General features: G+C 35.3%; 3 protein-coding genes across 6 annotated transcripts in view; all 3 read left to right on the top strand.

The window, feature by feature from the left end:
* LOC307033598 (uncharacterized protein) overlaps positions 1–22,650 on the top strand; it is a 127,804-nt gene that overhangs the window by 28,250 nt on the left and 76,904 nt on the right. For 2 of the 3 annotated variants that reach the window (XM_079672130.1, XM_079672131.1), the window contains one exon: positions 124–2,799. The exons of the other annotated variant lie outside the window; for it this stretch is intronic. In XM_079672130.1, the coding sequence (XP_079528256.1) occupies positions 124–143 (20 nt within the window). In that variant the 3' untranslated portion in view covers positions 144–2,799. Of the gene's footprint in view, positions 1–123; positions 2,800–22,650 lie in introns of those variants that run through there. 3 annotated transcript variants of the gene reach the window in all.
* The window catches only part of LOC307031493 (uncharacterized protein), a 31,130-nt gene continuing 11,757 nt past the window's right edge, over positions 3,278–22,650 (top strand). The window contains exons 1-2 of the mRNA XM_079668624.1: positions 3,278–3,402; positions 4,407–4,472. Of these exons, the coding sequence (XP_079524750.1) occupies positions 4,440–4,472 (33 nt within the window). The 5' untranslated portion in view covers positions 3,278–3,402; positions 4,407–4,439. The remainder of the gene's footprint in view (positions 3,403–4,406; positions 4,473–22,650) is intronic.
* On the top strand, positions 7,270–21,206 carry LOC307031492 (uncharacterized protein). Of its 2 annotated transcripts, none has more exons than XM_079668623.1 (3): positions 7,270–7,460; positions 17,390–17,593; positions 17,767–21,206. In XM_079668623.1, the coding sequence occupies exons 2-3, from the start codon at positions 17,408–17,410 to the stop codon at positions 18,634–18,636; spliced, it is 1,056 nt and encodes a 351-aa protein (XP_079524749.1). In that variant the 5' UTR covers positions 7,270–7,460; positions 17,390–17,407; the 3' UTR covers positions 18,637–21,206. The 2 variants fall into 2 exon arrangements, with proteins under 2 accessions (XP_079524749.1, XP_079524748.1); XM_079668622.1 differs by lacking the exon at positions 7,270–7,460 and adding an exon at positions 14,039–14,257.

The following is a 22,650-nucleotide window of genomic DNA, read 5'->3' as shown; positions in this document are numbered from 1 at the left end:
TTCCTCACTATTCTCCTCTGACTGAAACACAAAGACACATCTGTGACATGTCTCCGTCTGAAAGTCCAACTATGATAGTGATTATCTGAAGGTCTCTCTTCTTCTGTCTGTGTCTCCTCTCAGGTGGAGAAACTAAACACTAATCTCCAGAAACTCAGAGAGGAGAAGAGGAGGAGGGAAGAGGAGCTGGAGGAGGAGATGGAGACAATACAACTGAGTCCTATCTACAACTGAACATAAGCAAAACCAAGGACATGATCATTGATTTGAGAAGACATCCCCACATACATGAAGTCTTAACAATCGCGAATCAGAAGTAGAATTTGTGCAATCATCCAAATATCTCGGGACAATTATTGACTAAAAAATTGAGTTTGATCCAAACTGTGAAGCTGTGTGAAAAATGCGGGCACCAGCGTTTGTACTGTCTTAGAAAACTGTCGTATTTTATTATTGACAAAACCATGATGATTGTGTTTTATCGTGCTTTTATCGAGTCAATTCTGTTTTCACTAGTGTCATGGTTTGGTAAACTGACGCTAAAGAGCAGAAACTCTCTGAGTCAGATCGTAAAGTGGTCCAGCAGACTGATTGGTGAGCCTTAGCTAAACCTGGAGACCCTGTACCTCAGGCAGTTACAGCGGTTATCCAGCTCCATATTAGACGGTGACTCCCACCCTCTGCTCTCAGAATTTAAGCTTTTTCCTTCGGGCCGGAGGTTCCTCGTCCCAAAGAGTAGAACGAAGCGGTATAAGAACAGTTTTATCCCAGCAGCTATTGCACAAATTAACACATCATAGGAGTGTCACACAGATGTCTATTTATTTGCCTATTTTATTTTCCACATATTAGTTTGTTAAAGTTTAAATCTCACAATGACTGCTTCATTTTTATCATAAAAAGTATATTAGTATAACTAAACTGAACTGTTGGTTAAGATGTTGGAATAAAGAAATCAGCACAGAGCTCACAAAGGTACACACAAATGTAAGTAGATATTTTAAAGTTGTAGAGGTAGGTAAGCATAGATGAGCCCTGGAGTGTTAATAGGGGATTAAAAGGGTCATCTTGGCGAATTTATTTAAAACAAAATCAAAAATATAAAAATCATATCTCCCCCTCTCTTTTTTCCTTCCTCCACCCCTGCTTGTTATCCCTCCCACCCTCTCTCTCTCTCTCACACACACACACACACACACACACACACACACACACACACACACACACACACACACAGGGATTGAGTATTTTTCAAGGAGTATTGTGTGTATTGCCTCCCTATCAGGTATAAACTGTTAGAAGTACAGTGCAGGAACCTGAGAGTGATGAGGAGCAGCACAGTGGTTTAAAATATCACATTCATTTTGTTAGTCTCTCTGTCTCTCACCCTCCCTCTCTCCCCTTATTTAACCTCCTGCAGGACAAATATATGGGACAATGGGAGTTAGAACTGCAGGTTAACACAAAAAAACCTTTGTTTACACATTAGATCGATCTTTCAAACTCAAGGCTGGAGGATTTGTCACTGTGAATCTTTCTGGTTTTCTCTCTTTATGTTGTGCTAGGGAATAATTTGCTTAGGTATTCAACCTTCGACACAGTTCATCATTTTCTCCTCTCACTGTCTCCTTTCCCGTGGCATAGGTCTACGGCCTTGGGTATTGCGCATTGTTGTTGCCAGTCTATGACCGAGCACAAGCCGCCATGAGGTAGTTTACTGTTCAGGGACGAAGGTTCCCTGGCGCACATTCTTTTCTATGGACAAGAGCTCTAGTTAGATTCAGGGTCCATATTGCTTTCGTCTCGCTGATAAAGAATCTTGATTATTACACTCCGAACTAGTTAAAACCTCGAGCTGCAGAAAGAGTTCTTCAGAATTGGTTTGGCAACCGCTGTGTCATCTCGTGACACACCACCTGTTTTGTCAATTCTCCGGCCGTAACTCAAAATAAACCGTCAGTGTTTGCCATCAAAGCTCCAGCTCTCCTCGTGTCCCTCTGGGTCCTGACTCTCCATTGCTACAGAAGTGTCCCCCCTTTTCTTATTTGTTTCATTCAGTACTTAATTATTATAAGAATATAAAAAAGAATGCATTAGTATTTAAATTATTTCATGATTCAATGATTCTGCTTGTAAGTTGGTGATTTTGTATTTTACAGATGTGGGTTAAAGGTCATGGTTCCAGTTATTCTAAAACTGACCTGGAGTGGAAGGATCTGAAGCTCTGGAGACAGGCTGCAGTTCACCCTCTGCAGCCACACTGGAGAGATGCAATATGAACGCACACACACACACACACACACACACACACACACACACACACACACACACACACACACACACACACACACACACACACACACACACACACACACACACACACACACACCACACAGGCACACACACACACACACACACACACACAAAGGCACAGTTGCAAATGGTTTTATTTTGGATGTTTACTAAGTTTGAAATGTATATTGAAATATATTTGGTTTTTGTATTGTTGTTAATGTAAACTGTCCATTTATAATTCACTACTAATTTCGGTATTGAAGATATAAATGTTTTATTTTGAAAACACCAGATGAGTATCTTTTTTTAAGAAAGAAGTTCTATTTTTAGAGTTGTATGTGTACATATAATGATGTTTTTGCAATATCATTTGACAACATATTTTGCTTACTATAACCACTTTTTTTAAAGTTTAAAGACAAGTCTGTCGTCTGTCATGCTAGATTAATAATTATTATCAAATTAGTAAACTGATCATTCTCTGCAGCTTGTTCACTACCAGAAATACAACACATTGTCATTTAATAAATTCATATTTTTTAAATAAATGTATGGATTAGAGCAGTATGTTGCACATTTCTGAACAATTTGTTACTCATTCATTACTAGGAATTTAAAATGTATTAAAAGTAATGTAGAAATATATTGAGTTCCTAATAATACTAATTACAGAGGGCTACTACGTTATTTTTTATGGCAATATTTATTTTCTAAAACAAAAAACATTTAAATTCTGTCATACCCCTCTCATCATGTTTCTATATATTATTATCATTATTATTATTATCATCATTATTATTATGTATTATTATTATTATTATTATTATGTATTATTATTTCTTTGATTCCAGTTGTTTTTATCTATTTTTCATACTTTTCTTTATTCATTTATTCACCACCAGCAGGCAGTGTGTCTATGTTATAGTTTCCAATGAAAGGCTGTTTAAATAAACTACACTCCCCATGATGCATTGCGCGGCGGTCCGTTGCCAGGATACAGCACTCAGAAGCTTTCAGACGTTGCTAACAGCCGTTGACTCTTCAGTCAAGTTTCTAGTTTATAGCGAATTTAACGTGTTTAAGAGACTGTTAAAACACACACAAAGGGTAAGTTTATCCTTACAGATGATTTTAACCGAGCTGTTTTCCGTTAAAGTGTTGTTTTGTTGCCTCGGACGGATTTAAGGCCTCCTGTGGTTCGGTTTGTTTTTAGCTTTTTATGCTATGTGGCTAATTGCTAAACATAAATAAAGGGATTTTAATATGCTTGGGGAGTAACGAGATGACTTAATCAGGATACAGACAATAAGGTAACTACATTTGATTGTAATTACGTTACAAAAATAAGTAATCAGATTACTGTTACCTTCTTTAAAAACATGGATTACCAGCACTCTTACAACACATTTTGAAATACAGATATAGATATTAAAGGTAGAAGTACTGCCTTAATTTTCATCTTGGTTTTGATTTCGGCTACTTCCATTCTTTGAGTTGTTTAATGCGGCACATGGACACCTGATTTATTAAACAAAAACACTGTGTTTCCTTGAAATTGAAGCTTAAACTCAAATAGCATTATAGTAGTCTGCGTAGCCTTGCCTTCATTTGAGATGACACTCATATCTCAAGTATAAAAACACTTATTTAGTGTTCACTGTTTTGTATTGATTTGTACAAAGTAGCAGGGAATCGAAATATTCAAGTAAAGTACAAATATATACAAGTTTATATGAATGGTCTTTATTTGAACGGCTGGTATATTGAAAAGGAGTTCGTTTTTTAGTCAATAAGTAATATTATCCCATAATTTTTGTAACATAATTTTTGTTCCTTTCTGTAATAGATTATTATTGTAATGCCTTACTTATTATATTGTTTATTTATTCATTATTAGAATATTTTCATTTACATAAAAGTACACCATTTACCTCTGAACTGTAGTGGAGTAGAAGTATCATACAATGTAAATACTCAAGTAAAGTACAAGTACCTCTATAGTTGTATTTAAGTACAGTACTTGAGTAAATGCACTTCCCACCTCTGCTTTTAAGCTACTTCTTAGCTGTAGATTGGTTTTGTGTTGACTGTAGTGTTCATACTTATTTCAGAGACCCAGCAGGAGAAGGAGCACTGAGAGCAGCATGGAGGAGAACAAAGAGACCCCCAGAACTCAGGTCAGTGTTCACTTCATCACAATATATTCCTAACACACTGCAGTGTTTATAAAACCGGTGTCTGCATAGTGTTTTTTATTAACGATGAGACCCGAGTCAGTATACCGTTGGAGCCGATCTTCGTTTATTTACTGACAACAGATAAACAATCAGTCGTTATGAAATTAGTTTGCCCTCACACTTCGACTCTCTCCCGTGGAACACATTGAAAAACGTGAGGGACACAATATAAAAATATATACATAATCAAAAACAAATGTTTACATGTGAACACATTAAGACTTAGATAAAAACAACACAAAATAACAGTCACTTCCATATCTTGAGACGGCTGTTATTTTGTATATATTAATTGTTATGTTTTTATTCATGTCTTAATGTGTGCATATTTATACATGTGTCTGTTGATTGTGTATATATAGGTATATACATATTTGCACACATCTTCTTTTTATATATTTGTTTTTTATTGTCGGGATTGTGGGAAACGGTATTTCGATCTCTCTGTACACACAAACTGGAAGATTGACAATAAAGTTGACTTTGACTTTTGATAAAGGGGGGAAGTCCCCATAAAAACAATGGTCTACTTACAGCGACAGAATTTAGGATGTTTTGCCCAGTGAGTTGAGACCTAGTCAGGTATTTAACGTTTAGTAAATAAAGAACACAGAATGTGTGTGATTGTAATAAATTAATTACAAATAAATATTTGACACCAAACACTACTTCATATTTACAATTGTTAAATGTATTTAATGAATGAGTTACTTGTATTAATCTGTGTGAATCTGTGCTGTTTTTCATTCTTACCCTGTTGCTGTTAAACTACTGAATTTCCCCACTGGGATTAATAAAGGTCCATCTTATCTTATCTTATCTTATCTTATCTTATCTTATCTTACCTTATCTAATCTTTATTCTGCAGCGTCTGCCTCTAAAGCAGGGGTATTCAACTCAAATGCAAAGAGGTCCAGCTAGAGAGAATGTCTTCAAGCAAAGGTCAGAACATCATAATGTCTAACTTGCATTATTAATTATTGTGATTTATATTGAAAAAGCCCGTAGTTTCATCAACGTCTGAATGTAATGAACAACTGACTGGAAAATATAATAAAGAAAGTTCAATTCGAAAAACATTTAGTTCATATTTACTGACTCTTAACATTGAACTATACAGATATATCATACTGTAGATATATGTAATGTTCTTCTGGGGCTGCATTACAAAATACAATAGAGGAAATAAATGAAATACCCTTTGAAAAATGTTACATCTTTTAAAAAATAGTTAATTTTAGACAAATTAAATGAAGTGTAGCTTGAGTTTCCCGTTCTCTTTGTAAGCATACCTGAACTTTGTCTAACTAAATGTGCTTTAATCACTTTGACTAAACAGTCTTAGACAATCTAATTCAGTGTCAACAACACGTCTTAACAACAGTTTCTCTTTCTGTCCCTCTTATATCTCCCAATTGGGCCCTTCATAAAAAAAAAAGTCTATCAGCCACTTGATTTTTTTTTTTAATGATGTCCATTTTCCAAGGTGGCCTTTGTTTCCAGACGATAAAGACTCTATTTCACCTCAGGGTTTTAAACACTGAATGATAGCGCTGATTTTGGTATAGAATTCTATGTTTCTGTCTATGGAGAAGTCACATTTAGAAACTTATTATTTTGTCATTTTAAACATAAAAGGATAATGTTACTCTTATTTTGTCTTTAGTTTGTTTTGTAAATTGGTGAGTGAACCCTTTAAAGTAATTAAAGCAATATCTTTTAATCTTTATTTTTTCTCCCAGTTATTTTAAATGTTACTTCCCTTTAACCCCTAGATTATTAGGGAACCTAACAGTGGGGCTTAATAAAAAGTGTTTGGGACGTTAAACCACAGTAATACTATTCTTCCATGTTAGTAAAATGAGTTATCCTTCACTGAACGCCATGATGTTGCCAGTACTTCCTCCACTACTACACCCCAAAATACCTCCACCATTGCACAATGCATGAGAGGAAGCCCAGTTTCCCATTGGCAGAATATTTAGATCTCAGGACTCAGATAGGTTAAAAAGAAGCTTCTGATTAATTCCTTACGTCTGAATTTGTTTTTTATGTGTTAAGAAATGTATGATTTGACACCAAGATCATTCATACAGGAAGCGAAAGAGATTTTATGGCATTGTTATGTTAAGTCATATTTGGCCGACAGGCTTAGATATAGTCTGATAATTTATTGATCCCAATTTGGGAATATATTTTGTCACAGAAGTTCGTTCAGACATACAATACAATACTTTAAAAGTGGAAAAGAGAATTAGCAGTTCAAAATGAAATGAAAAATTGAAAAATGTGACATAAAATATAAACAATATACACAAAAAATATAACATACTCTGGATATTTAAAATAAGAAGACAAAAATACTACAGGATAAAAAAAAGGCTTTTCAAAAGAGTAACCTCAAAGGAGTTAGTTGGAACTTGTATGCACTTTTGAAAGAGTTCCCTATATATTCACTCCAGCACTTTAATGAAAGGCAGGTTTTCCTATACATTAAAACATTTTGATACTAAATATTTTGGTTTCTTCTTTTTCTAAGTTCACATTGTTCTGTTGTCTTAAATAAAACCCAAATGTAAAGTTACCTTCCCAACCAGAGTCTTGGATCAGGCTCAGTTTGCAGAGGTGCTGCAGATGGCTGAGGGGGGAGGGGAGGGGGGGGGGGTCGTCTCAGGAGAAGGACAGGACATCAAAGGGTGGATTAAAGGTTGGATTCACACCTTCCTCCTGTTGTCTGGGAAGGTTTCAAGTCAAATCCAAGAGGAGTGGTCGCTGAACAATTGTTGCAAATTTAAATTTGTGAGGGGGGGGCGGCCTGCAGGGTGAAAGTGGGTTATATTTAGGGTTAGAACAAGTTAGTATTTACGTCAGAGACACATCCGGAGAAGAAGCATAGAGAGAAACGCAGCAGCAGGATCCTCCTCTCAGGTCAGTTTGCAGCACTTTTACTAAATCACTTGCATTTAAAATTACATTTAAAAACATTTATTTAATTAATATTCAACAATTTATTTGCTTTTCCTCATCAACTTCTGCAATTATAACATGTTTTTCACCTCCTCATATTCACACACAGACACACATTTCAAAGAGCTTTCAATCAAATTACATTTTTAAATATTGGTTGATATTTGTGATTATTTGCAAGACTTTTCCATTTTGTTGTTCAGAAAAACTGTAAAAAAGAATTGTATGAAACCTCAAAAGGTTTATTAAAATAATAAGTAAACAATCAAAATACATAAGCTTTTGTAGATTATTTTCTTGTGATATTTTAAGTTAAAAGTCAAATGTGTGAAACATGTATGTTATGACACTTTTCACTTGTGTACTCTAGATTTAGTCAGAATGAAAGAAAACATTGATTACAATTGGTTGAATATTATGTGTAATGAATACAAACTAATCCATTTGTATTTGTTGTTGTAATAATGGTATTATGTAATTTAAAAAAAGGACTAAAGCAAAGAAAGACAGAGCTAAAACAAAACATCATGCACATTGTTTTAAAGGGATAACACATTTAACTAGTTATAAGATTTCTTTAGTTATAAGATAACAGCAAATGTTCGATTTTAATTAATGACTGATAAGGAATGATTTATGACCCTATCAACCGGAAGTCCCGCCCCTATAAACCGGAAGTCCCGCCTCCGAAACCGGAAGTCCCACCCCAAAACACCGGAAGTCACGCCACCTGTCACTCTGAAATCAGACTTTGACCTTCTTAACTGTTCTGACTTTTGATCCCCTTATCTTTTATGACTTGTTTTTGTGAACATTGCCTCCATAGCGGCAGATAAGCCCTTTGATGTGAATCTTAATATAGCAATGTCATGATCGGTCAATGATAAACCAGATATAGCCCCGATAAGGATATGGCACCACATGTAAGACTTGGATCAGCCCTGTAATGTGAATCCTGTTAATACCTTAGCTAGGTGAACCAAATAGTATAGGCTACTATAAGATGGCTATATCTATATATATATATATCTATATAGGCCTAGCCTAGAAGAGGGAATGCTATAAGATAGTGTTCTTTAATAATAATAATAATAATACGACATAGCGACTCTTTTTACGGTAATGTGGGCCCTGGAGTGTTAAGAGGGGATTAAAAGGATCATCTTGGCTAGTTTATTTAAAAAAAAATTAAAAAAAAAAATCATAACTCCCCCTTTCTTTTCTTCCTTCCTCCACCCCTGCATGCTATCCCTCCCACCCTCGCTCACACACACACACACACACACACACACACACACACACACACACACACACACACACACACACACACGCACACGCATCCCTGAAGGTGTCCCTTTTCAACCTTGGGAATACTAATAATTGATAGGGAGACAGGGTCTTTGAGTTTTCTGAAAGACAACCACTGTTTTTTGTTTTTCAAAAATCAAGTTAGCATCTAAATCTCACAAGAATAATTGACAGAAGAGTGTAAAAATACCATCATCTATTGAGATAATAGGGTTTTTTCATATATCCATCCTTAGAACTCAAGGTTGTTCAAACACAAGATTATGACCTGTTTTCAAGTTTAACTTAGAAATATACGACTTTACAAATAGCTAGGGATATAGGAGTCCTTTTTTCCTATCAATAAAAACTGATAAGAATATGTAGCAATGGAGTGTCTCTCTTGAGTCCGCCCTTCAAGGTTCTTGGAACGGATAAAGAGAGTTGTATTTACAGGTGTGTTTCCTTGGATGATGTAAATAGTCTAAATCCCATGTTAGGGGGACATTACGGAGCTCATGAGGCCGCCCTTTGAAGCTTGAAGATCGGACAAAGAGAGTTGTATTTACTGGTGTTGATCCCTGGATGATGTACATAGTCTAAGTGTCATGTTAGGGGACATTAAGGAGGTCAGGAGTCAGCCGTTTGATGCTTTGTTAACATTAATGCTTTTTTTTTGCTTTTGATTGTGTTACTAAGATACTTTTAGATACACTTTGAAGTGTGCAACACTTTACAACTGGTAGAATATGAAGTAGTTTGTAAGGAATTGGGTTTCTTTAAACGCAGTTTGTGATTTTTAGGGCTGTTTAAGTGAGACAATGCAGTTTTGATAATTTCAAGTTTCAAGGCTTTATTGTAATCTGCCCATTAGCTACAGTGTAGATATGTCAATGAAAAACGTAGGTCACAGAATCCTCCAACAGTGCAACATATATATATACATAAAACAGATCAAATGCTGCAATAGAATGTTTTGAGATGACAGATTTGTGCGTAATTCTCTCACAAAGGAAATGTAAGATATACGTTTATGTATGCAAAAAGTTCAAACTAGAAAAAAGACAATCCAGTTAAACAATGTATGTGAACCCCGTTAATATCTTACTAGGTCATGATCGGTCAATAATCAACCAAATAGTATAGCCTGCTATAAGATAGTGTTCTTTAATGATAATATGACATAGCGACTATTTTACGGTAATATCAGATCATATGACATTTAAGTAGATATTTTAAAGTTGTAGAGGTAGGTAAGCATAGATGAGCCCTGGAGTGTTAATAGGGGATTAAAAGGGTCATCTTGGCGAGTTTATTTAAAACAAAATTAAAAATATAAAAATCATATCTCCCCCTCTCTTTTTTCCTTCCTCCACCCCTGCTTGCTATCCCTCCCACCCTCTCTCTCTCTTTCTCTCTCTCTCTCTCTCTCTCTCCCTCACACACACACACACACACACACACACACACACACACACACACACACACACACACACACACACACACACACACACACAGGCCGACTTCTGTGTGAGCATAAAGTAGGAGTTTTTTGTTGAAGGGAATAATTTGAGGATACTTTTAGATACAGTTTGTAAAACCTTACAACTGGTAGAATGTCAATCACTTTGTAACACATTTATTTTCTTAAAGACTGTGAATGTAAAAGGCAAGTTTGTGATTTTAACACTTTACTAACACTAGGCAGATGTTGGCTTTTTTCAGATACACTTTTACGTATACAAAACCTTTTTAAAAAACTAGAAAATAAAAATACTTTGTCTGAATAGATTTTCTTTAAAAGTTTGTGTGAATAGATTTTCTTTAAAAGGCACTTTGATTTGAATGCTATTTCAGTGGAAATGTTAACATCAATGCAACACTTAACAACTGGTAGAATATGAAGTACTTTGTAAGGAATTGGGTTTCTTTTAATGGCTGTTTTTTTTTTCTTTGTTTTTTTTATAAATACTATACTAAGACTATGAACAGATTTGATGCAAAACTTTACAACTTGGTACAATAAGAATTATTTTGTAATGAATTGAGTTTCTTCAAGAATCAAACTCTAAATGGAAGGTTTGTGATTTTAACACTGATTTAACAATACAGTTTTGATCACTTTAATAACCTGAATTTCTTAAATGGTTTTTAGATGCTTTACTGTGAATTATTTCATGTTATTCTAACATAACATTACTTTTTTCAACGCGCTGTTTTCATATTTTCCACATACTGTGCTATTTTTTTCCCTCTATGACTTTGTTCATTATATTTTGAAATTCACACTGTATCAACATACAACTATTACAACATACAACTCGCTGTTTGTGAAATATTTCAACATAAGCATGTTTAGAAACCAAACTAAGGAATGGGACACACACCGAAGGCACACGGTACAAACATGAACCCTCTGAACCACTATCTGAAGCAGTCAATGGCCTAAAATGATACAAGGGGCGATACGCGCTTCACCAGAAACTTCCTGGATAACTCAAACCGTGTTCCGAAGCCTCGGCTCCTCACATCACTAGCTGTCACCCTGGCTTTGCCACAAGCTATTGTTGATTGACTTGGTTAAGGTGTGCCACCTTCATGTATGTTGAAAAATAATGAAATAAAGTGATATATGTTTGGTATGTACATAATGTGTTTTTAAAATGTTTTAATATACTATGTCGAAATGAATTATTGTATAGAAAAATAGGATACAAAAAAAAAATAAGTCATGGTATAGCATACCAAAATAAAATAAATGAAATTATTCATTATATATTATGTCCAAAAAAATATATATATATATATTTATATACGACAAGAAAAAGACAAAATAAAAGTGTTGAAAATATGAAAAAAGTGTGATAAAATAAGATGTGGAAAAAATACAATCTCGTACGCTGAAAAATAAAAAAACATCAACAAGAAAACACTAAAAATATATCTCTAATAAAAAATAATTTAAAAGAACTCATGAAAAATGTAAGGTATGTTGAAACATTTGCTGCTACAATGGACGCAGTTTAATATCCTGCCTGTACACGTGTCTCCCCCTTTAACACTGTCATTATCCTTTAAAGTCTAATCTGACCCAAAAATATTCTTTAAGAAGAAAAAGAAAACAGTCATTGAATATTATGTTCGAAAATACCATGAAAAAAACAAAACAAACAAAAAAACTCATATAACTATAAAATGTGTTTAACAGTATGTAAAAAATATATCTATAAAAGACATAGTCTAATAATATATCGAAAATAAAAAAAAGATAAATAGTAAATAGCAGAGAGTCCAAACGGTCATAGTATAGTGTGTTGAAAATATAGAGAAAAAGAGGTAAAATAATAGAATATTATGAAAATATCATGAAGGAGGTCAACATATGAAAACGGTTATTGTATACACCATTATGTTGAACAAATCCTAGTCATAGTAAGGTATTTCATATATTTAATTAAAAAAGAGTCAAAGTGTAGAATGTCCGAACATTTATTTTAAAAGTACTAGTATAGTATGTCAAAAGTATCTTGAAAAAACTCCAAGTATAGTATGTAGTTAAGAATTATATTATATAGTTTGTCTGTAATCTCAGTATAGGATTTATAAACATATTAAAGAAAGTCATAGTTTGTCTAAAAGTTCTTGAAAAAGTCATGACATTGTGTGTTTGGAAATGGTTTTGAATAAACACACGTTAAAAAGTCAAATTGTATCAAGTGCATCAGACAACTCAAATTACTCCATTCAAACCATATTTCTGAATAAGTAAAGAATGGTCATAGTATGTATCCGGGCTATTTAATAGTTTTTGAATGGGGGCAGTTTATGAACTGATCCAAAATAAGGGCTCAAGAAAAATATGCCTTGAAATAATGAGCAATCATGTTAATAGCTACAGATAAAGTAGTGTACTACAACAACATAGGACTGCTTATATTGTATGTTGTAAAAGCATGATACAAAAATCAGGGAACCACATGCCCAAGGCATTCCTACATTTAGATGACATTCAGAACTCAGTACATGTGAACCATTAACTAATTTAACTATCAACATCAATGTAAGTGCACACACCAGTGCAAACTAAACTAAACTAAAAAACAGGCCTGTGTGCATTATGGTTTTGAATAAACACATCAGTATTTAAAAAAAAAAAAAAAAGTCAAACTATAAAGTGCATCAGACAGCTTAAATTGCTCCATTTGAACTATAGCTAGAACTTCACTATTTGTAACTAAAGTAATTTAACCTAAGTGAATCCAACCTAAGGAGTGGGCACTACAGTCAGGAACTAGCTTACTTTTTAACATTCTACTCAATGGGCCTGTATATATATATTACCTCTGCCAATCGCATAACCCTGGTATATGTCAAATAGTCATTATAATATTTTCGAATGTATCAACAACAAAAACTAAAAAGTACTAGTATGGTATATCCAGGTACCATGGCCTATTTTCTTTAAGTATTTGCGGTCGGGCATCTTGGATAATGTCTGGACATATCGAACTACTTGAATCTTGGAACTGATGACTGACAGCTGCCAAAATGTTTTGTTTTTATGTTCTGGTGGTCACAAGTGTTTTCTAACAACATATAACGTTGGGGTCTGATAATTACCTTAGCTCTGACCTAGCTTTTATTTATGGGGTGTTTTTATATTCACACCATACCTTTCAGTATTTAGCCAACGTTGCGTATTTAAGTTAAAAGCTTGAAAGCAATAGCTATAAATGAGGTTGAGTTAATAATAGAGGCTAACTCTTATGGAGATTGGTGATTTAAGTTACATTTGACTCTAATAATAGTATGGTATATCAGAATATCATAAAAATATAAATAAAAGGTCTCACAAACTAGCCTTTTAGAGTCACTGTATAGTGTGTGTTGTTTCTTTTTGTGTGTTTGCATGTGTTTGGTGTGTGTGTGTGTGTGTGGGGGGGGGGGGACAATGGGAGACACTGTTATCTCAAAAAGATTGTGAGTAAAGAAACTGTGACATGTAAAGAAAGGATTTTCACTAAAACTGTGATGTTACATCCCTCAGAGATGTCTATTCTTCTTCCTTTTTAAAACCCATACTGTGAGAAAGGAACTAGATTATCTGAAAGAATACTTGTTTTTGTTTAAACCAACAGTGTGGGGATACCCGCCAGAGACAGTCACAGGGACTGACCATAAAACAGGCAAGGGATATAAAAGAAGGGGGAGGGTCTGGAGGGGGAGGTGTTTTGACTCTGGACCCTAGGGTGGGAGAAAGGCAGAGGTAGAAGTTTCATTTGATAGATCTGACTTGATTGTTGTGTTGGTTGAAGGAAGAGACACGGGCGAGGAAGAAGCAGAAAAATAACTTGTTTGTAAAAAGGACAGCACGTATTTTTTCTCAAATGTCAGTTTCAAGAAAGATGAGTGGTTTTATGCATGAAGTGCAAAATATCCTGGAACCCTTCAAAAAAGAAAAGCAGGAACAGGTAAAGTAGTTGTATGTTGTAATAGTTGTATGTTGATACAGTGTGAATTTCAAAATATAATGAACAAAGTCATAGAGGGAAAAAATTAGCACAGTATGTGGAAAATATGAAAACAGCTCGTTGAAAAAAGTAATGTTATGTTAGAATAACATGAAATAATTCACAGTAAAGCATCTAAAAACAATTTAAGAAATTCAGGTTATTAAAGTGATCAAAACTGTATTGTTAAATCAGTGTTAAAATCACAAACTTTCCATTTAGAGTTTGATCCTTTAAGAAACTCAATTCATTACAAAATAATTCTTATTTTACCAAGTTGTAAAGTTTTGCATCAAATCTGTTCATAGTCTTAGTATAGTATTTCATATATATATATATATATATATCATTTAAAAAGAGTCACAGTGTAGAATGTCCGTACATTTATTTTAAAAGTACTAGTATAGTATGTCAAAAAGTCTCTTGAAAAAAACAAAAAAAGTCCAAGTATAGTATGTAGTTAAGAATTATATTATTTAGTTTGTCTGCAATGTCAGTATAGGATTTAAAAAAAAATAAAGCAAGTCATATTATAGTTTGTCTAAAAGATCTTGAAAAAAAGTCATGACATTGTGTGTTGACATGGTTTTGAATAAACACATCACGTCAAATTGTATCAAGAAACCCAATTCCTTACAAAGTACTTCATATTCTACCAGTTGTTAAGTGTTGCATTGATGTTAACATTTGCACTGAAATAGCATTCAAATCAAAGTGCCTTTTAAAGAAAATCTATTCAGACAAAGTATTTTTATTTTCTAGTTTTTAAAAGGTTTTGCATACATAAAAGTGTATCTGAAAAAAGCCAACATCTGCCTAGTGTTAGTAAAGTGTTAAAATCACAAACTTGCCTTTTACATTCACAGTCTTTAAGAAAATAAATGTGTTACAAAGTGATTGACATTCTACCAGTTGTAAGGTTTTACAAACTGTATCTAAAAGTATCTTCAAATTATTCCCAACAACAAAAAACTCCTACTTTATGCTCACACAGAAGTGTGTGTGTGTGTGTGTGTGTGTGTGTGTGTGTGTGTGTGTGTGTGTGTGTGTGTGTGTGTGTGTGTGTGTGTGTGTGTGTGTGTGTGTGTGTGTGTGTGTGTGTGTGTGTGTGTGTGTGTGTGTGTGTGTGTGTGTGTGTGTGTGTGTGTGTGTGTGTGTGTGTGTGTGTGTGTGTGTGTGTGTGTGTGTGTGCGAGCGAGGGTGGGAGGGATAGCATGCAGGGGTGGAGGAAGGAAGAAAAGAAAGGGGGAGTTATGATTTTTATATTTTTGATTTTGCTTTAAATAAACTAGCCAAGATGATCCTTTTAATCCCCTCTTAACACTCCAGGGCTCACATTACTGTAAAAAGAGTCGCTATGTCGTATTATTATTATTATTATTAAAGAAAACTATCTTATAGCATTCCCTCTTCTAGGCTAGGCCTATATATATATATAGATATAGCCATCTTATAGTAGCCTATACTATGTGGTTCACCGAGCTAAGATATTAACAGGATTCACATTACAGGGCTGATCCAAGTCTTACATGTGGTGCCATATCCTTATCGGGGCTATATCTGGTTTATCATTGACCGATCATGACATTGCTATATTAAGATTCACATCAAAGGGCTTACCTGCCACTATGGGGGCAATGTTCACAAAAACAAGTCAGGGCTATATCTGGTTTATCATTGACCGATCATGACATTGCTATATTAAGATTCACATCAAAGGGCTTGTCTGCCGCTATGGAGGCAATGTTCACAAAAACAAGTCATAAAACATAAGGGGTTCAAAAGTCAGAACAGATAAGAAGGTCAAAGTCTGATTTCAGAGTGACAGGTGGCGTGACTACCGGTGTTTTGGGGTGGGACTTCCGGTATGTGAGGGTGGGACTTCCGGTTTTGGAGGCAGGACTTCCGGTTTATAGGGGCGGGACTTCCGGTTGATAGGGTCATAAATCATTCCTTATCAGTCATTAATTAAAATCGAACGTTTGCTTCTGTCTTATAACTACTTAGGGCTGCTCCATCACGATTAGTTTAGTCAATATTGATATCACAATTATTAAATACGATTATCATTGACTTTGAAAACATCCATTTATTAACCTAAAACAAAAATAAAAATATCAAGTATCTTTTTCAAAGTTGATTACCCTGAACTTTGAGTATAATTCAACTGCGAAGTGGAGAGCAACAGATGGCCAGTCCGCCCTGCTGCACTGTACTTGTTTTTGTTCCACGTCGGACTCCTTAAACCCAAAGTATTTCCAAACAGAGGAATTCGTTTTACCTTTCTTGGTCACGAGTTCAGAATCAGAAACGGGTTTATTGGCAGGAAGTTTTACACGTACGAGCAATTTGACTTGATGTCATGGTGCATACATAACATTTAAATCAAAAAATTTAAAAAGTACACAGATAGCGAACTATATTAAGAACACTGTAATAAAAATATAGTAATATAGCAATAAAATAAAGCAGTAATTTACAACTAAATAGAATGTAGTGAATTATACAATATAAAATATGTGCAGTAAGCAATATTTAAACATTGTGTGCATTAATGTAATGAGTTGCTCTCGTTCTGCCTCTTCGCTCGTGCTGAACTCACACAACTATTGTCACTCAGAACCTGGCGGAGAGGTCTTTTAGGGAGGGGCGAAAGCGCACGCAGCAAAATAATCGTTTTATTTCGATTTACTTGTTTTTGTAATCGTTGCAAGCCAAAATCGTAATCGAGATTAAAATATGATTAATTGCACAGCCCTACATTCAACAGTCATCTGGTTTCTCTTCCTGTCTTCTTGTGTCTTGTATGTATATCGGCCTGTATTCCTTCGTCTATTTTCCTGTCTGGTTTCCCCGCTCGTTTCCTCTGTTCTGTTCTTGATTGTTTTTTCTTTATCTTTGTTGTTTTGCTTTCCTTGGGCTGGTATCAGCTTTATATAACTCTCTAAAATGTGCTTTTCTGTTTCCACTTGCCTCCTCTTCATTCTGTCCCGATTCTCTTATTCTGTGACAATGATACAAATGTGTCGTTTTGTGTTGAAAAATGCAAAACTTTTCAGAAATAACAAAGCTTACCTGTCCCTATACCTGCAGATCACTCACCTGGAGAATATGTGTGAGAAGACGTTATTCTGCCTGGAGGAAAATGTGAGGAGCAAGGAGGTGAGGACGGAGGAACCGAGGAGGGAGGAAGAGGAGAGGAATGAGGAAGAATCGAGGACGGAGGATGAAAGAAGGCAGGAGATGAGGAGCAGCAAGCCGAAAAAAACGTTGTCTAAGCTCAAGAGAAAGCCATGGGTAACAGCAGTTAAAGGAATTAAAACAAAATTAAAAAATGTGTGCGCTGAAGTAACTTGAAAAAGTATATTTTGTCAAAAGAAATTGTAAAAAACAAAAAAATAAAGATTTATTTTGAAGAAATGTCTTATTTTAGATTTTTGTCTGATCAACTTTCTGTTTGTCTTGAATAGAAACCGAGGAGAAAAGATGGACCCAACAATCACAGCTGTCAGCACTGTGACAAATCCTTCACAACTGTCGAGTATTTAAATGTGCACCAGAGGATTCACACCGGAAAACGTCTTCACCACTGTGACCAATGCGGGGCGACCTTCCTCTACCGGAATCGGCTAAAACTCCACCAACGTGTTCACAATGGAGAGAAACCCTACGGCTGTGATCAATGTGGGAAAAGGTTCTCTTGTCACCAAGCCATGGTGACCCACAAACTGCTTCATACAGGAGAGAAACCGCACATCTGCGACACATGTGACAAAGCCTTCAGCACTCAGAGTGGGCTTTCAAAGCATAAAGTAATTCACCAAGAAGAGAGACGGCACATCTGCAACGAGTGTGGGAAAACTTTTAAAAGTTCAGATTACCTAAAATGTCATCGGGTTATTCACACTAAAGAAAAAGTATTCTGGTGTGACCAATGTGGGAAAACTTTCAATCAGAATGCTCAGCTTAAAATCCACAAGCGAGTTCACACCGGAGAGAAACCGTACAGCTGTGAGGAATGTGGCGCAGTCTTTTCACAGAGCTCGGGCTTGAGAAGTCACGAGAGCATTCACACTGGAAAGAAACCATACAGCTGTGACCAGTGCAGCTCCACATTTAGAGAGAGGGTTCAATTAAAAATACATTGGCGTGTCCACACCGGAGAGAAACCATACAGCTGTGACCACTGTGAGAAAACGTTTGCCCGGCAGGATCACCTTGCCGTCCACCTACTGGTTCACACGGGACTGAAACCACACAGCTGTGAACATTGTGGGAAAAACTTTTCTCGGCGTAGTAATCTCAAAGTCCACCAACGCACACATGCTGCAAACCGTTAAACTTTTCTCAGAGCCTAGCTTATGCTCTGATAGTGATGGAAAAATATTGATTGCTTTCGTGCTTCTCAGGTATTTTTGTGTTGTGAGCATATCTGTATATATGTTACATGTTAATTCTCTGAATAATACTCAAATTTGCAGAAGTGCGCACCTGAAAATGTCCAAACACTTCCTGTCGAGATGCATTTCCTCTTATCCTGTTATGTTTGTACTTCCCTATAATCACTGTGAGGTAGACTCAAACGTCATCGCTCACTGACTGTATTTTTTATAGAATAATCTTCATTTCGACTGTGGCTGCGAGGGAGTGCGGTCGTCTTTCAACCAGAAGGTTGTGGGTTCGATCCCAGCCCAAGCAGTCAACATGTCGATGTATCCTTGGGCAAGATACTTAACCCTGAGTTGCTCCTGATGGCATGGCCAACGGTGTGTGAATGTGTATGAATGTTAGGTCCTATAGAGTAAGGTACACTGCTCTGTATGAATGGGTGTGAATGGGTGAATGACATGTAGTATGTAAATCGCTTTGAGGGGTCTTAAAGACTGGATAAAGCGCTATATAAGTACAGTCCATTTACCATTTCCGATTTATAGAGCCTGTTTTTATTTTACTGAATGTGTTTCATATACTGTTGTGATTCGGGTTAAAGCATTAGTGATTATAATTTGGTAATTAGGCTCAAATGTGACGCCTGTTTTATTCTCTATTTTGTCAGTACATCTGATCGAAAACCTGTTTTCTATTTTCTCATTAAATTTGTCGACACAAAGAGATTATTTTACTCATCATTGCAATACTGTTTAATACCTTATTACTTCAAATCACTTTTGCATTATATTTTTAAGATTGGCCTTGATTTACTAAGAACAAATAACAGAACGAGAATTAAAAATATATATTATTCTGATTATTATTATTTATTTAATTAATTTAGTATTTGTACTTTTAATGCGATTAATGTTTAACAAATAAAGGGAAAATAATGTTTTACTGCATTTAAATGTTATATTTAATATAAAATTAATTAATTAAAATGAATACAGTTTTAAAAAATATTATTAGAGCGCTTTTACAGGTGCTCAAAGTGCTTTACAATTACACATTACATATATTAGACATTGAAGAGTCATTACTGTGGGTAATGACTCTTACATGTCTAATATGTGTAATGTGTAATTGTAAAGCACTTTGAGCACCTGTAAAAGCGCTCTAATAAAAAAATGTAATGCATTATTATTATTATTAAAGAGTCCATTGTTTCATGTTTTGTATCCCCTTATTTGACAGGGTTTTTATATTTTTTAGAAAAGAAGCCCATAATAAAACAAACACATACTAGAGTAGTGCTGTTAAAGGTAGAATACATAATATGTAAATATTACTTAAATATTTAAGTAAAATATACTATGCAATAGTGAGTCAAATTAAATAGAAAAATAAATATTATGTAAATATTACTTATATATTTAAGTAAAAAATACTATGCAATAGTGAGTCAAATTAAGTAACAAAAACAGAAAACACCGTAAAGATTACCTGTGCCTGTTGTTATAAACACTTCTGAACTGTAAGTAGAATATACTTGGAATATCATCTGTAAAATCTACTTAGAATTTCTGCGTGGAATATTGTTGCCTAAATAAATGTCACTATTTTCAGTGTATATATATATATATATGAACTAAAACTTGAGTCAGATTAAATCGGTGGTAAAAACGAGCTTTTACCACCTTAGGCAGCTAGCCAAAATAAAACCTTTTCTCTCCAGACAGCAGTTTGAGACAGTAATCCACGCCTTTGTCACCACTCGGCTGGATTACTGTAACTTTCTCTACATGGGGGTCAGTGGGTCCTCCCTCGCTCGTCTGCAGCTGGTGCAAAATGCCGCAGCTAGGCTTTTAACTGGCACACGGATATATGACCATATTTCCCCCATTTTGGCTTGGCTGAACTGGCTGCCAATACATTTTAGGATTCATTTCAAAATCCTTTTATTTACTTTTAAATCCCTAAATGGCATGACCCCTCATATCTTTCTGAGCTGCTACACCCTTACACGCCCAAACCGCCCTCTCAGGTCAGCGGATCAACTGCTCCTGAATGTGCCCAGAACCAAATCAAAGCTCAGAGGGGGCCGTTGCTTCTCTGTAGCGGCTCCCACACTGTGGAACGATCTGCCCCTGCACATCAGACAGGCCTCCACACTGCCTGTTTTTAAATCGCTTCTTAAAACTCACCTCTTCTCCTTAGCGTATTAACATATTTTAGAGCATTGCTTTTATTGCTTTTAAATTGTCTATTGTTTTTACTTGTAATTGTTTTATGGTGTGTGAGCTGTGCTGCATTATTTTTTGTATGTTTTGTTTTGTTTATTTGCCTGTACAGCACTTTGGTCTGGAGGTTTAAAGTGCTCTATAAATAAAGCTGTATTGTATATGTAATACCTGGTTAAATTCAACATGTATATTTGCTACTTTCTTGTGTATTTCTAGTCTTTGAATTTGTATTGTATTCTGCAACCCAACATTTCCCAAATTGGGATCAATAAAGTACTTCTTATCTCATCTTATCTTATCTTATATGCACTTTTAATGCTATTAATGTTTTAAAAATAATGCTGAAAACATTTCTAAATGTTATACAGAGGAATATTTTAAAATGTGTTATCATGTAACCAGTTTATTTATTGTATTCTCTGTGTACCTAAAGGATGCTGTGAGATTTGAAAATTCAAATAAAAGAGTGAGTCTCAAGTTCAGAAATAGTTATTACAAATATATCCTCATTATATTTTCCTTCTGTGTGTAATTTTCACTGAATAATCTCTATTTTTACATGTATGTGTTTGACCTTATAGAGCATATTTGTTGTACTTTGTTTAATATCAGCTACCATGTTACAACCCGTCTCTTGGGCTGTAACAAAAAGCTGGGAGTCGAGATGAGGGGTATGAAAATATAACAATCATTTAATAGTAGTTGATACAAAAACAGACAACCGCGGCGCGAGGCTCACACGTGTGCGAGAGGAATGAGAGAGCCCCCTCCATTCTGAAGAAAAGGGTTGCCAAATTATTCTCAAGCTGCCATGTCAAGTCATCGATATTATCTACCACCAAATCATCTTCTTCAAAATCTGTTGTGTCTTGAATTTCATTTTCATTTTCAGTCTGGACAACTGCGGTTTCAGTTTGATCAAATGTTTCTGTATTCCTCAAAATTCCCAGCTTAAACGATGCCTCTGTCTGCCATCACGGTTCCTGCTTTTGTGGTAATTACATGTTGTATAGACACTGATTTCAAAATGACAATCCTGGTAGGGGCATTGAACATTTTGGCGCATCCGGATATGTGTATGCACATGGTTCTTAAAATTCACAAAGTTGACATTGGAGCAGCACTACAATGGTAATCAATCTGAGAGTGTGCTCTTGATAGATGTGTCTTTATAGCATTGAAGTGCAGAAGCACTCATCATGAACACACGGTAATGGTGATGTTCTTGTGTACCCTCCATGTTTCAATCTGTATTGTCTCAGTAGTTTCCCCTTCTTTTCCCACGTGAAGGTACAAAGCTTACATGTCCACAGCAATAAAAAGAAAGAAAATGTCACAAAAATGCCTTAAAATAAATGTAATTAACATATAATAGTACCAAAAAAGTATCAGTGATCTATCTATCTAACTAACTATTATTCATGTTTGATCAGCATTGCATATTTTTACAGTTTGATCCGAGTGTAGCTGACCACAGAGGTAAACCGCTTTTTGGCCACTGTAGTATTGTGCTACAGATGTACCGCCCACTTCCGCATTCCCTTCACTTTGTAAACAATATTTAAACATCTGATACCTGATAGTTCTTTCCCGTTCGACCGAGACGTTTCCGGTAAGTCTCCACAATTATCGAGGTAGTGACATGTTAGGCTCTGGGTGTTTAACTTTTTCACTTTACTCCAGCAGACTGTAGCTTTGCCTGTGACAGTGACAAGACCAGCAGTATTGTGTGTGTGT

This window comes from Notothenia rossii (genome assembly GCF_949606895.1).
Source record: "Notothenia rossii genome assembly, chromosome: 3".
In the NCBI taxonomy this organism is placed as follows: domain Eukaryota; kingdom Metazoa; phylum Chordata; class Actinopteri; order Perciformes; family Nototheniidae; genus Notothenia; species Notothenia rossii.
This window is presented reverse-complemented; position numbering and strand designations above follow the sequence as displayed.

Coding starts and splice junctions, on each gene's coding strand:
- LOC307031492 (XM_079668622.1), top strand. CDS start 14,174: ATGTCAGTTTCAAGAAAGATGAGTGGTTTTATGCATGAAGTGCAAAAT. Junction 14,258..17,389: donor AAAAAGAAAAGCAGGAACAG/GTAAAGTAGTTG, acceptor CTATACCTGCAG/ATCACTCACCTGGAGAATAT. Junction 17,594..17,766: donor AGCTCAAGAGAAAGCCATGG/GTAACAGCAGTT, acceptor TGTCTTGAATAG/AAACCGAGGAGAAAAGATGG.